At 46.9% G+C, this 13,981-nt stretch overlaps 1 protein-coding gene across 1 annotated transcript in view; it reads right to left on the minus strand.

Moving 5' to 3' along the window:
* Fhad1 (forkhead associated phosphopeptide binding domain 1) overlaps positions 1-13,981 on the minus strand; it is a 119,575-nt gene that overhangs the window by 69,562 nt on the left and 36,032 nt on the right. The window contains exons 7-10 of the mRNA XM_021160433.2: positions 9,015-9,138; positions 7,515-7,645; positions 5,700-5,789; positions 4,510-4,614 (exon numbers count right to left, since the gene is read on the minus strand). Coding sequence (XP_021016092.1) covers positions 4,510-4,614; positions 5,700-5,789; positions 7,515-7,645; positions 9,015-9,138 — 450 coding nt within the window. The remainder of the gene's footprint in view (positions 1-4,509; positions 4,615-5,699; positions 5,790-7,514; positions 7,646-9,014; positions 9,139-13,981) is intronic.

Raw genomic sequence — 13,981 nt, forward strand, 5'->3', positions numbered from 1 at the left:
CAGCCACAGCCACAGCCACAGCCACAGCCACAGCCACAGCCACAGCCACAGCCACAGCTCCACCCTGGCCCTCAAGTGTCCTGCCTGCCCTGTCCCTCCGTCATTGCCATAGAGAAGAGATGCTTAGGAGTGGATTCAGCCCTCAGAGGTTCATTAGGTCCCTACCCTGGATTAGACCTCAGACTGGGCACTGGTAACCATGGGTCTCTTTGCCTCAGATTTATTTCCTTCTAGAACATTCTTGACGGTACCAATGCGACCCACTCAGACATGAGCAACAGGGTCTGAATCAGCTTCCTCTCATAAGGCCTAGATGGCCAACGTCTGGGCTGCCTGCTGACTGGCCCTGTGTGGATGCATGTGACAAGTGCTTAGGGACACTGGGTTTTAAATTTACATCCTGGCTCAGTGGAGGAGGTGGATTTTCAATTGAATTTAAAAATACCATTTTATTTTTAAATATGAATATGGAGGATTGAGAATTTGAAAATGAGTTTAATTTCAGTCTCAATAGTCACATGTGGCTAGTGGTAGTGCCGCAATGATGGGTCCCATAAATGAGGCTTCTGGCTTGGTTTTTACCCCACACTGAGTGTATGGTTTCTGCTCTGAGTTGCTCCCTCAAACCTCATGTCTTCATCTGTCAAATGGACATAACAGCTTTCAGATCATAGAGCGGGCTAAGAGAACAGACAGAAATGATCGTCACAATGCCAGAAACAGCCCTGATCATCACGGGCAGAACTGGCCACAAACCTAGTGCGGTCAACAGGCCTGCAGCAGCCTCTCTCTGTGTTTGATACACAGCCCAGGCTCCAGTTTTAATGGGAAAAAATGAAATAAAACAAAATAAATAAAGGGGAAGGTGCAAGCAGGGCATAGGAATGTAAAGGAAGTAAGGAAAAATGAGCCCACCTTAGGCAAGGTTGCTACACAGTTGCTACAAGTCAAAGGGAAAGGAAATCTCAACAAATGGCAAGGGAGATTGGCTACACAATAACCACTGTGTAGTAAGAGTAATTATGTAACAGACTTACAGTGGGGGGGGGGGGACAATAGGTCTACAGAGTGCTAAAGGAAATCAGTCAATGGAGAAATCCATGCACGTTAAAGTATGTTGCAGAAAGGAGGGTCACACACACACACACACAGAGATGCATGCATGCACACATGTACCCCCGAGAGACTTTACCATCAGTAGATACTTAATCCTTAGGGATATATTTTAGGCAGAGGAAGAAGGACCCTGGATGGATACCCAGGGACGTAGGGAAGGCGCAGCTCCCATGGGTGTGAACACTGAATGTATGACAGCATTGGGGATGCCTCTGGGGTGTCAGTGTGGAGGGAGGTGTAGGTCCTGGTGCTTATGTTACATAAGTCTCTGTGGTGCCAGTGATGCTAAAGGGTTGACGTTGGTGACCACTGTGTCATCTGGGAGTGGGGTGAAACCGTGTTTTGATAAGATGTAAGTGCATGTTTAGAGTAACTGTGAAAAGAATATCAGAAGAGAAAATGCTTGCCAGGCAGTAGTGGCAAGTTAATTCCAGCACTTAGGAGGCAGAAGCAGCACTCTGTGAATTCCAGGACAGCCAGGACTACATAGAGAAACGCTGTCTCCAAAAAACAAAAGAAAACGAAGCAAACAAACAAAAAAGAGTAAAAAAACTGACATCTGATTTTGGGAAGACATAATATAGCTTTTATGCTATCCTTACCAGATGAGGAACCGAGGGGAAAAAATTCCAAAAGAATACAGGGGGAAATATCTAATGAAAACTATCAATGAGGTAGGCCTGGTGTGGTATGACAGGCCTTTAATCCCAGCACTTTGGAAAGATGGCTCAGTGGTTAAGAACACTGGCTGCTCTTGCAGAGGACTGGGGTTCAATTCCCAGAACCCACATGAAGGCTTGTAATCATCTCTAACTCCAGTTCCAGGGGATCCAACTCCTTCTTCTGGACTCCCTGGGTACTGTACACACACGGTGCATAGATACACACGTAGGCTAAACACCCAAACACTAAAAATAATTTAAAAATTAACATCATACCCTGACAACAACACGGGGTAAGGAGGGTTTATCTGCCTTACATTTCCAAGTTATAGTCGATTACGGAGGGGAGGCCAAGGCAAGCACTGGAGCATCTAGCCATATTGCATTACAGTCAGAACAGAGATTAAGATTAAGATTTCTCTACCCTAGAAAGTTTTTTTTTTAAATGTATGTGTGTGTGTGCATGTGTGTGTTGTGTGTTAGGGGATGTGTACACATGAATGCAGGTTCCTTGGGGGACAGAGGTGTTGGGTTAGAATCACAGGTGATTGTGAGCTACCTGATAGGGATGGCAGGACTTGAACTCAGGTCCTCTGAAAGAAAAACTAGCACTTTAATCTCTGAGCCATCTCTCTAGCCTCAGCTTGCTCTCTCTCTCTCTCTCTTTTTTAATATTTATTTATTTATTTATTTATTTATTTATTTATTTATTATATGTAAGTATACTGTAGCTGTCTTCAGACACTCCAGAAGAGGGCGTCAGATCTCGTTACAGATGGTTGTGAGCCACCATGTGGTTGCTGGGATTTGAACTCTGGACCTTTGGAAGAGCAGTCGGATGCTCTTACCCACTGAGCCATCTCACCAGTCCGCTTTCTCTCTTTTTATACAGTTTGGGGACTAACCTAGGGAATGGTTCCACCCACAGTGGGCTGGTTCTTCCTATACTAATTAATGATCAAGATAACCCCACAGACTAATTAGACCTAGATAATTCCTAACTAAGCTCTCATCTCTGGATACCCTAGGAGCTGGCAATTGATACTTAAAACTAACCATCCAGTGGTCAAACTTGACCTAGAAGACACATGTGGAACGCTGTGTCCTCTACAGAATGTATGTTCTTCTTGTAGGCACATATGAAACAAGCATGTACCATGTGGGCCACCAAGCAGATCACCAAAAAAAAAATCTCAGTTGATACCAGGGACCTAAAACACCCAGAGTAAGATCTCTGTTCACAATGTAATCAAGCTAAAACCAATACCCAAAAGGCAGCCAAGAAATTCTCATATATTTAGATATTAGAAAGTAACTCCAAAAATGCCACGTGTTAGAGAAGAACTAATAATGGACACTGGGAAAAACTTGGTTCCAAGTAATAAAGAAAAACATTCTAGAACTTGTGGGATGCAGCTAAAGCCTCATTTAGAGGAAAATGCATAGCCCAGAAGGCCATTTGGTTTTATTGCCATGGCTGTGGTGATTTTTAATGAAGAGATAAATCAAAGTCAACTTATTTCTACTGAGAGATATTCTCCAGAATGAAATACATTGAGCCAGTGGCTCAGCACATTCCCGGACGTTTCCATTTTCATTGTCTTGGGATAGTTTTTATCTAGATGCATTCTTTCCTGGGCAAATTTTACAAATAGGATTTAACTTATCTCTAAATTTTTCTGGCCACTGTCATTTTAAAACATTAATTCTATTTATTTTTTAAAGACATTTATTTATTTAATATATGAGTACACTGTAGCTGTACCAGAAGAGGGAATCAAACTCTTTAACAGATGGTTATGAGCCACCATGCGGTTGTTGGGATTTGAACTCATGACCTCTGGAGGAGCAGTCAGTGCTCTTAACCACTTAGCCATCTCTCCAGCCCTGTTAATTTTATTTTTAATGTGTGTGCCCATTCAATGCTGCCTATATGTGCCTGTCAGTGGGCACAGACAGTCTCTTAGGGACTGTATCCTTGAAGAAAACTGACTCTCTTTCCCCAGTAGCTCTCAACTGCTGAGGGCTAGCTCACTAGCCCTCACTAGCTCCATGGCTAGGTGTGGGACTTCATGTGTCCCTCCCACAGCCCATAGTGGGATTTTGAGTTTTTATTGTTCTCCATTTTTTTTTTTTTTTTTTTTTGAGATAAACTTTTTTTGTTTTTTGGTTTTTTTTGTTTTTGGACACAGACTCTCACTGAACCTAGAGCCCATCCATTCTTCCAGCTTGGCTGGTTAGAGGGCCCCTGTATCTGCTTATCTCCATCCACCCCAGGGCTAGAATTACAGCTAAATGCCACCACAGATGGAGCTCACATAGGTTCTGGGGTTCTAAACTCAGATTCCCATGCTTGCGCAGCCGGGCACTTCACCCATGGTGCCATCTTCCCAGCCCTGAACTCCGTTTTATATTAGCTTTTAGATTAGCCCTGTGTGGCTGCCACCCTCTGAAATGGATGCCACATTTTCCAGGAAAGGAAAGCAACACAAGACCCACTATCTGCAGGTAGGGGCGAGTCTCTCTGAGATAAAGTGGGAACCGGTTTAGTCTGAGCATCTTGCTGGGGCGGGGGTGGGGGTGGGGTACCTTCTCCGGTCCGAGAGGAGCGGCAGATGCCGGCATCGGCCACACGGGGGCGCTTTGTGGGTGGAGCGGGACGCTGCACAGGGGATGGGGGAGTTTATCTCTCGTGGTCATGGACACAATCAAGCTTCCTTGAAGCACGCACCTTGTTCTTTTCTCGTAGCGTCTTGGAGATGATGTTCTGACCCGTATAGTTCTTCTTCAGTTCCTCTCTGAGCTTCCTCACTTCTTTCTCCATGTCTTGCATTTGCTACAAAAAAAAAAAAAAAAAAAAAAAAGCAACCACAGAGAATTCAAGTTCACTAGGCATGGCGAGTCGCCTCCTAAATGGAAGCCCCCCACCCCCCACTTCCTCAGGTCTCCCGTGTTTCTGAGGCTCATACAGGTAGGATCCACACCAGGCAGCTAAGCGCCTTCTTTGCTCTACATTTGCAGGCAAAGTAGATTTCTCCTCACCCGACCCCCGATTCATATATTCCATGTGCTTGATAAAGGAAAAGAAAGTAATTTCTTTGAAAAAACAATCAGCAGAAGGGGTTTGAAGGGTTTGGGAGAATGGCTCAGTGGCTGAGTGCTTTCTGTGCAAACACAAGGACTGGAGTTCCGGATCCCCAGAACCCAAACAAGAGCCTGATGGGCGTGGCCTGGAGTCCCGGCCTCAGAAGCCAGAGACAGGGCCGCTCAATCAAACCTAGAGCAACCTGCTTACTAAGGACAAGAGGGACTGGGATATTGAAATAAAGATGATATTTTTATTGCATTTTTTAGATGTTTATTTTAAAGTGTGTGTGTGTTCCCTGTCCTAGACCTTTGTTTACATAAGTCTAAATTCTACCATTTAAATGTGGCCACAGGTATGGTGTCCTGAACACAAATATCTCCTGTTTTTAACAACCGAGATTTCATAACACTGAGTAAAAATGAAAGAAAGAGAAAGGTTGTTTGCCTTAGAGAGAAAGGTGGCCAGAAAAATATCTGTAGAGGGGCAAGAAGGATGGCTCAACAATTAATGCTCTTGTAGAAGGCCTGAGTTCAGATCCCAGCACCCGTGATGTGTGACTCACAACCACCTCTATGCAATCCCAGTTCAAGGGTATCTAATGCCCCCTCCATGCTTGTGTGCACGCACGCAGTAGGTGTGGCCTCCTGTCATTGTCCCTGCTCAGCCAGCCCCAGGGGAAACCCATGGGAAAAACAGAGGCAACTAGCTGGAGAAACCTGGAGAGAGCCCCATGGCTTCCTCCAAACAGCAGAGCCAGAACCTTGTGCTTTGGGGAGGGCCGCGGCTCGCACCAAGCACATCAAGGTCAGAGGCAATGAGGACCATCCACTCACACTTCTGCATAGCTTCAGCTCTTTCTCCTGAGCCTCCCTGCGATCCTTCTGAGCCTCTTCCTTTCTTAGCTCTTCTTTCATCACTGAACACTGAGGAGAGAAAGGGCAGCAAAGAAAGAGACCACGGCTGGCGGTGTGGAGGTGTCTGGGGAGGGCCCCAGCTGGCCCCGAGAGCACTCTGTGCTGTTTCCATCCCAATCGTACGCCCACATTCCAGCAGGGGTGACAGCTGGTGTCTGACAGGCACACAGATGCTTCAGGGGCTCTGGGTTCCTGCCCCCCCACCTCTCTTGAGCCCAGATCTAAATTCCTTTTCGGAAGCCAGCAATTTGAATCATGAGAAAAACTCATCTTTGAGGAGCTGGGTGAAGACACACGTGTGTGTTGCCACTGGGACCCTGAGTGGCTCTAAGGACCGAACTGTGTTACTTCATAGGATGTGACCATGCCGCAGTGTGGAGGGAAATGCAACCCTCATTAAGACACGTGCTTTGCTTCCAGTTAAGAACGTGTGCTGTTTGGTTTTAACTGTCAGCTCCACAAAACCTAGAATCACCTGGGTATAGTGTGAGGAATTATGGGTATTAAGTTGGCCTGTGTGCACATCGATGGGGGGGGGGTGACTGTTGTGATTCTTAATTGATGTAAGAAGACCCAGCCTACTGTGGGTGGCACCATTCCCTAGGCAAGGGGTCTTGCACAGTACGAGAGAGGATAAGCAAGCAGGAATCTGTGGGGTTCTCTCTTTGTACTTGACTATGGACGGGATGCTCCAAGTTCATGCCTTGATGCCTCTCAGAGATGAACTATAGCCAAATAAATCCTTCTTGGGGGATGGGAGGGGTCAGGATATTTTATCTCAGCAACAGAAATGAAACTAGAGTGGAGTGCACTCTAAAGCCAATGGCTGGATCCCGGCAGTGAATCTGAGGCTTAAGGACCTTCCCTTCCATCTCTTTAACTGTGATGGTTTGACTGTGAAATGTCCCCCACTGGCACGTGTTTGAACACTTGGTCCCCAGCTGGTGGTACTGTTTTGAAAGGTTATAGAACTTTTGGGAGGTGTGTGACTGGGGGTGGGCTTTGGGATTTGACGGCCCAGCCTCACTTCCTGTCTGCTCTCTGCTTCCTGAAGGTGCTATGCGAACACACCAACCCAGGTCCTCATGCTTGCAGAGAAGGTTCTTTGCCTCACCGGCCTCCTAATATTTTTTTTTTTTTTTTGGAAACAGTCTCATGTGACACAGGCTGGCCTTGAACTCTTGATTTTCCTGCCCCAGCTTCCCAAGTGCTAGGATTATAGGCTTACATAGCCTATGAACACAACAGACAGGTTTGCTGAGTTAGACTCTGTATTGTGTTAATTCTGATCCTGATTCCCACTGATCTTCGAAAAACTGCAAGGAAGGGGATGTGTGGAGAGATGGCTCAGTGTTTAAGCACACTGGCTGTTCTTCTAGAGGACCCAAGTTCAGTTCCCAGTACCTACACAGCAGTTCGCAACTACCTTAACTTCAATTTGAAGGGATCTTGCGCCCTCTTCTGGCCTCCACAGGTGCTGCACTCACAGGCACACACTCAGGCACAGACACACATAATTCAAAAGAAAATAAATCTTAGAGAGCCAAGTTCCCCATGACTTTTCTTTTCTTTCTTAAGATGTTAGTCTTTCTAGGAGGACACTTCAGGATTTCCCCTTATGTCCCTGGACTCCATGATGTGGAAGGAGGCTGTGTTCAAAGCCAAGGTCCAAGAGAAATGAAGAGGGGCGTGTCACATGACCAGGTCCCCTTCCTGAGCCCTGAGGAGACTCACCCTGGAGCTCAGGGCTTCCAGCTGGTACTCCTTCTCCTTGTTCTCGATCCTCAGTCGATTTACCTCCTCCTGCAGCTGTTGAACTTGCTCGTTGCGTGCTGACATGTCTTTCTGTAAAGATGTCACCATCCCTGTTTTAAACAAAGCCAGGACAGAGACCAAAGACACAGTGAGGATCACCGCCACTGCTGTCACAGTCGGCCACTGGGGAGACCCCTGGCACTGAGGAACGTGCTGGGTCCAAGGACCCCAGGGGCTGGAATGGGGCTGGGACCATGGCGTGTGACTGTTGCTAACACAGAGACTGCCTGGGGATGAGAGATGCTCCTTCTGTGAGTTGCCAGGCTCAGGATTGATATCTGACTTCGATCACTCTCCATAGTGGTAGTGTTGCTTGTTCGTTTGTTTTTGAGACAGGGTCTCTCACAGAGCCCAGAGCACGTTGGTTATCCAGAGTGGCTGGCCAGTGAGTTCCAGGTATCCTCCGGCCTCCACTTCCCCAGTGCTGGGACTATATGTACTAACCAGCGCACTGACTTTTTACACGAGTTCTGGGGATCAAACTTGGCTCTTCTCACTTGTGTGGTAAGTGACTGAGCTTGCCTGACTGAGCTGCTTCCCCAGACCTCTGTTTTCGAATTCTTCACACTCTTCCCTTTCCCCTAAGGTCTCTGTCCTCTTCTGGTCTCTAGACACATTGTTCTCAGCTTCAAATATCCCCAAATGGCATCCTAGCACACAGAGGAGACAATCCCCTGTGGGATCTGGCCCTGTCTTCTCCTCTGACCCCCCCAATTTGTCTCACAACCCCTCTTTCCCTGAGTTACACTTACCTGTCGCTCCTTCAACAGAGCTGGCTGATTCCTTCCCTGGGACCTTTGCACATGTGCTTGCTGCTAGCAGAGCACAGCTCCTACAGGGCATCTCCTGTTTGCACACGTGATATCCCTCTCCGCACTCCTGAAGCCCCTCACTACCATGTGGCCCCATTTTACTGTCTTTACAGGATTACTCTCTCCCTCAGACATGTCTGCTTTCTCACCTGTCTGCCTGTCATATGGATCCAGGCTAAGTAACCTCTGTGGCTAGCAAGATGGTCCAGAGTTGCCTGTCCCCCTCCCACAATCTTCAGCCTTGAACTACCTCAGTTGGTCAGTCAACAAAATGTTTTTACTCAGGGCCGAGAGCACTTCAAGGAAATGGTTCTTAGGACCGCAGGCCACTCAGCACCCTTGTCCTCCCTGGTGAGATGGATGCTAGCTAAGAGCTGGTACTCACTCAAACATTGACTATGGAGGTAGTGCCTGTGCTAAAAATAGCTGATGAGCACTTCTGGGGGAAGATCCCCAGTCACTGATGGTATAGCCTGATGGTTGCTGAGAACTTTACGGCTCTGTCCAAACTCAGGGAGCAACTTTTGATCGATTGGTGATGTCTGCTCGGGCCACAGGGGTGGGTGGTGAGGTAGTACCTCCTAATCCTGACTCCAGAAGAGCTCACCTGATGTAATGGCATGGTCTCTCTTTAAATTCTCGCCCTCATTCTTCAAGGATTCGATTTCCGTGTTGCGCTCTGCCAGTGTCTGACTCAGCACCTGGCTATAGCCTTTTTGAAGAGCGTTGATCTGTGGGAGGAGGCAGCGCATAGTCAGAGGGCACCAGCCCAGCTCCAAGACACATGGGCACTTCCTAAATCTGTGCAGAGATTCTGATCTGTCACATGATCTTGTCTTGCTGATGACAAAGGTGCAGAGGCCCAGATGTCCCAAGAATACCTGTCCCCTTCCGTAATGTGTGTCCTCACACCACTGGAACTCTCAGTCATAAATAGACCAACCCCAGGGTTTGCCATCAGACATCACTGGCTGGATGTCAAGCAGAGTTCAAGAGAGTGACACAGGTTGTAACCTTTTCCTTGGATGACAGTGGACATTTTTCACAGGACCCTCTAGAAGACAATGCTCAGTCTGCAGCCCATGAACTGTCTGCCCCAGATTAGCTTTGGATGACACAAAATCAGAGACTTACTTAAAGCATTATGAATTTTAAAAACAATTTTATTTGGGGATGGTGGTCATGCCCATGGGACAGTGCACAATTGTCAAAGGATAATCTTTAGGACTCAGTGCTCTTCTTTCACCCTATAGGTCCCAGGGATTGCACACAGGTAGTACAGGCTTGGGGGCAAGCACCTTTGCTGGCCCATGACGATGACGTCATTATCATCATCACCATCACGACCACCATCATTTTTATAGTGTAGCTCTTACACATGAATTTTGTCAGTGACACTGATGAATTGCAATGTCAAGAAGCTGGACACACCTGCCAGTGCCCCAGACACATTCTCAGCCCTGGCTCCTTCTGTAGAAGCCTCATAGCACTCTGACGGATGTCGCCATACAGTTCCCACTTTGCAAGTGAGGAAACCAAGAACGGGCGGGCGAGCTGGGCTTGCCGGCTGACTCAGGACCTCGGCTCAGGCTGGCCTGTGGTGGAGCTTCATTCAAGCCCTGCCGGCAGGTGTCTGGCTCCCCATCACAGGGCCGAAGGAACTGATGATATTAGAAGCTAGAGTCTGGGGGCTGGGAGACGTCTCAGTTGAGTGTCTAATTTGCAAGCATGAGGATCTGAGTTCGGATCTCCAGCACCTGTGTCACAAAGCCTGGTAGAGTGGTATGTGCCCGTCACCCCAGCCCTGGGGATTGGGATGGGCGGTCCGTGAAGCTCATTGGCCAGCCAGTTTAGCCGGACTGTGACCTTCAGGATCATTAAGAGATCCTATCAAAAAATAAAGGCGGAGAGGGACCGAGAAAAGACGCCTGAGATGGGTGTGTTGGTGCACACCTTTAACCCTAGCACTTAGGTGGTGGGTCTCTGACTTTGAGGCCATCCTGGTCTATAAAAGAAGTTTCAGAATAGCTAGGGCTACACAGAGAAACCCTGTCTTGAGAAACCAGGATGGGAGGTGGATACCTGGCTTCAACCTCTGGCCTTTATGTGTACACACCTGTAAGCACAGACACACGCACACCACCACATTAACATTAACATTACACACACACACACACACACACACTCTGAGAGATAGCGAATTGGAATTTACACTGTGTTGCCTATACATGAGGGAGAATGTCTGCCACATCTGGTCCTGAACATGGCCAGGCTCTGTTCGCATAAGAAACACCTGGGTCCTGCCTTAGGTGTTTTTTGGTTTTTTTTTTTTAAAAAGACAGGCTTTCTTTATTCTCTATGTAGCTCTGGCTGGCCTGGAACTCACTAGATAGTCCTGGGTGGCCTCAAACTCACAGAGATCTGCCTGCCTCTGCCCGTTTGCCCCTCTGCCTCTCCCAAGTACTAGAAATAAAGGAGTGTGCCACCATGCCATGTCTGGTCCTGTCTCAGCTTTTAATTCTGTGAGCGTGGTCATGCTAGTCCTCTGACTTTACAGGGCTGCAGAGAGATTATATAAGCTAACAGACTTAAAAGTGCTCAGACAATGCCTGGTGCATCACATAAAGATATTAGCTACGTTTATTTGATTATACTGTTTTAGCTTCTGGCTGCTTTGGGGGAAGGAAGACAGACTATAATACTTTTGTGTGTGCCTGTGAATCTTGACTGGACTTAGCTGCTGGGTGACTGCTGACTGTCACACTCTGTCACAGGCCTGGCATTAAAAAGACAAAGGGTAGGCCCTGACCCACCCAGATAATTCAGACACACACACAGACACACACACAGACACACACACAGACACAGACAGACAGACAGACAGACACACACACACACACTTGCACACATGCACATACACTTGCAGGCACACATGTGTGCACCCAACCACACCACTAGATGGCGCCCACAGTCCTGTGTTGGGCTTCCTGCTGACTGAAAAATGAAATTGCAGGGAAATGGATGGGCCTGGAAAATCTTATATTAAGTCAGAGAGCCTAGCCTGATCCCAGAAAGACAAACAGCATTTGTGATGTCTCATGTGTGGATTGTAGCTTCTAACATATATTATTCATAATTACCAATAATGACACCTTCTTTCTTTACCCTCACTCTAGCTTTTATTTTATTCCTACTGGGGACTTTCATATTTCTCTCCCTCCTTTGTTTAGGAGGTATAATACTTTCCTTATTTATTATACCCTCCATATCTACTTTAAACTCTAACTCCATAAGTTCACTACCGATCCCTGTTACTATCCTAGTGTTTGCAGCATGAGAAGCAGCTACTACTAGGCAAACTTAGTCACACAGACGGGACTGACTGACTGTGTACAACATCTTCATCTCCCACAATGCTAAAAATTATCTTCCCATCACTAATACTCCTTCCACTAACTTGGCTATCAAGAAAATTTAAAAATCTGAGTTAATATAACCTCATATAGCATTCTGGTAAGCCTTATTAGCCTATCATTATTATGACAAAAAGATAAACATAACTTAAACTTTTCAATTATATTCTCCTCAGACCCCTTATCCACCCCACTAATCATTTTCTTTTGTTTGTTTATTTGTTTTGTTTTGTTTTGTTTTTGAGGCAGGGTTTCTCTGTGTTGCCCTGGCTGTCCTGGAACTCACTTTGTAGACCAGGATGGCCTCGAACTCAGAAATCCGCCTGCCTCTGCCTCCCAAGTGCTGGGATAATTAGAGCTCAGTGAATGTTAACAGCACCTCATTCAAACCCCAAGCCCTGACTGGTTAGATCAGACCAATCAGGGAAGCCCTGCGTACCTTATTAGGCTGTTCAAACTCACTTCCCCGGAGTGAACACGGGCAGCGTCTAGGATTGCTTCTTCATGGTTTTTATACTTTTAAAGGTTTCCAGTGAGTTTGGGTTTTATTAGGGTCTTGATGCCTTTCACCTGTCGTTAATCCTTATTATGTACAGTTAAATCCCTTTACCGTTCGCCAGTTTCTATTATGTAAATTGAAATCTTCTAATAAAAATTTTAAATAATGAAAAAAAAAGCCTGTGTGTCTGTGTGTGTGATTGTGTGTTTGTGGTGTTTGTGTCTCTGTGTGTGTGAGTGTGTGTGTCTGTGTGAGTGTGTTTATGTGTGTGTCTGTGTGTTTATGTGTGTACATATGTGTGAGTGTGTATGTGTGAACATATGTGTGTGTGTGTGTGTGTGTGTATGGATGTGTCCCCTCACCTTCCTTGAAGCCACACACCTGAATGTGTGGGTGGAGAAAGCTCCTCTCTTCCTGCTTACTGTAACTAAGATAAATGTTTCTAGGGGCTGCGGAGATGGCTCAGTGGGTAAGAGTACTTGCTGCTTAAGCTTGAGGATCTGAGTTCGGATCCCAGCACCCGCATAACAAACAAACGTGTCAGCACACAAGCCTGTAAGCCCAGCCCCATGGGGATCAGAGACAGCGAGGTCTCCAGGGCTTGCTGGCTGCCAGCCTAGCTTCAGGCTCAGTGAGAGACCCTGTCTCGGGAACAAGACAGAGACAGACAGGTGTGCATGCCTACTCATGTGTGCAGGCATACACTACACACATTCAAAAATAAAACATAAAAACAAATAAACATTTCTAATTTCTAGCCTAAATCTTTCTGGCGCAGGACACCAAAGGCATTCTCTAAGGATGAGCTTGGGGGCCAGGTATGGGAAGGGATGCCACTAAGAGTTCAGGGCCATCAGACAGAAAATATTTCAATCAAGCACCCTGCCCTAAGGTCTCAAATTGCAGTTTTCAGCCTTCTTCACAGCCTTCATTACCTAAATAAATATCCAGATTGTCTGTCGTTGGTGAAAACCCCGGGATGTTTATTGCCTGGCTTAGTTGTGTAATAAAACGGGTATTGGATCATAAGGAAGTCAGCAGTGCTGGGAAGGACTGCCTAGGGTAATCACCGCCCTACTAATTAGCACGGGCATGGAGGTGAGCATGCTTTGGTGGCGGGGTGGCAGATGGAAGAGCCTTGAGAGCAGATCGTTAGGTCCCTGCTTTCGGGGGACCCTCGACGACACAGAAAGTAACCAGAACCATTAATCAACCTGCTGTACAAATTATACTTCTGCCTGAGGGTTCTGCTGGCGATAAAATGGCATAGAGACTAAAACAAGAGCTGCTTGGATTTAAACCTGCCACACCTTTGAGTTCAGACATGCTCTGACAAAATCCCAGACAATGATGGCTTCGGGAAGAGAGGGCTGTTTTTTTTTTTTTCTGGCTTTTTTCCCCCTCACCCTTTGAGGGTACAGTGCATCCTGGAAGCAGGAGCTTCAGTGAGCAGCTGGTGACGTCACATCTGCCATTAGGAAGCAGAGGGTGAAGAATGCCGGCTAGTGCTTGGCTCGCTTATCCCTTTTCATTCAGTCCAGGAGGCCAGCATAGGGGATGGTGCTGTCCACAGTGAGACCAAGAGGCCAGCATAGGGGATGGTGCTGCCCACAGTGAGACCAAGAGGCCAGCATAGGGGATGGTGCTGCCCACAGTGAGACC

This window comes from Mus caroli, chromosome 4 (assembly GCF_900094665.2).
Source record: "Mus caroli chromosome 4, CAROLI_EIJ_v1.1, whole genome shotgun sequence".
In the NCBI taxonomy this organism is placed as follows: Eukaryota; Metazoa; Chordata; class Mammalia; order Rodentia; family Muridae; genus Mus; species Mus caroli.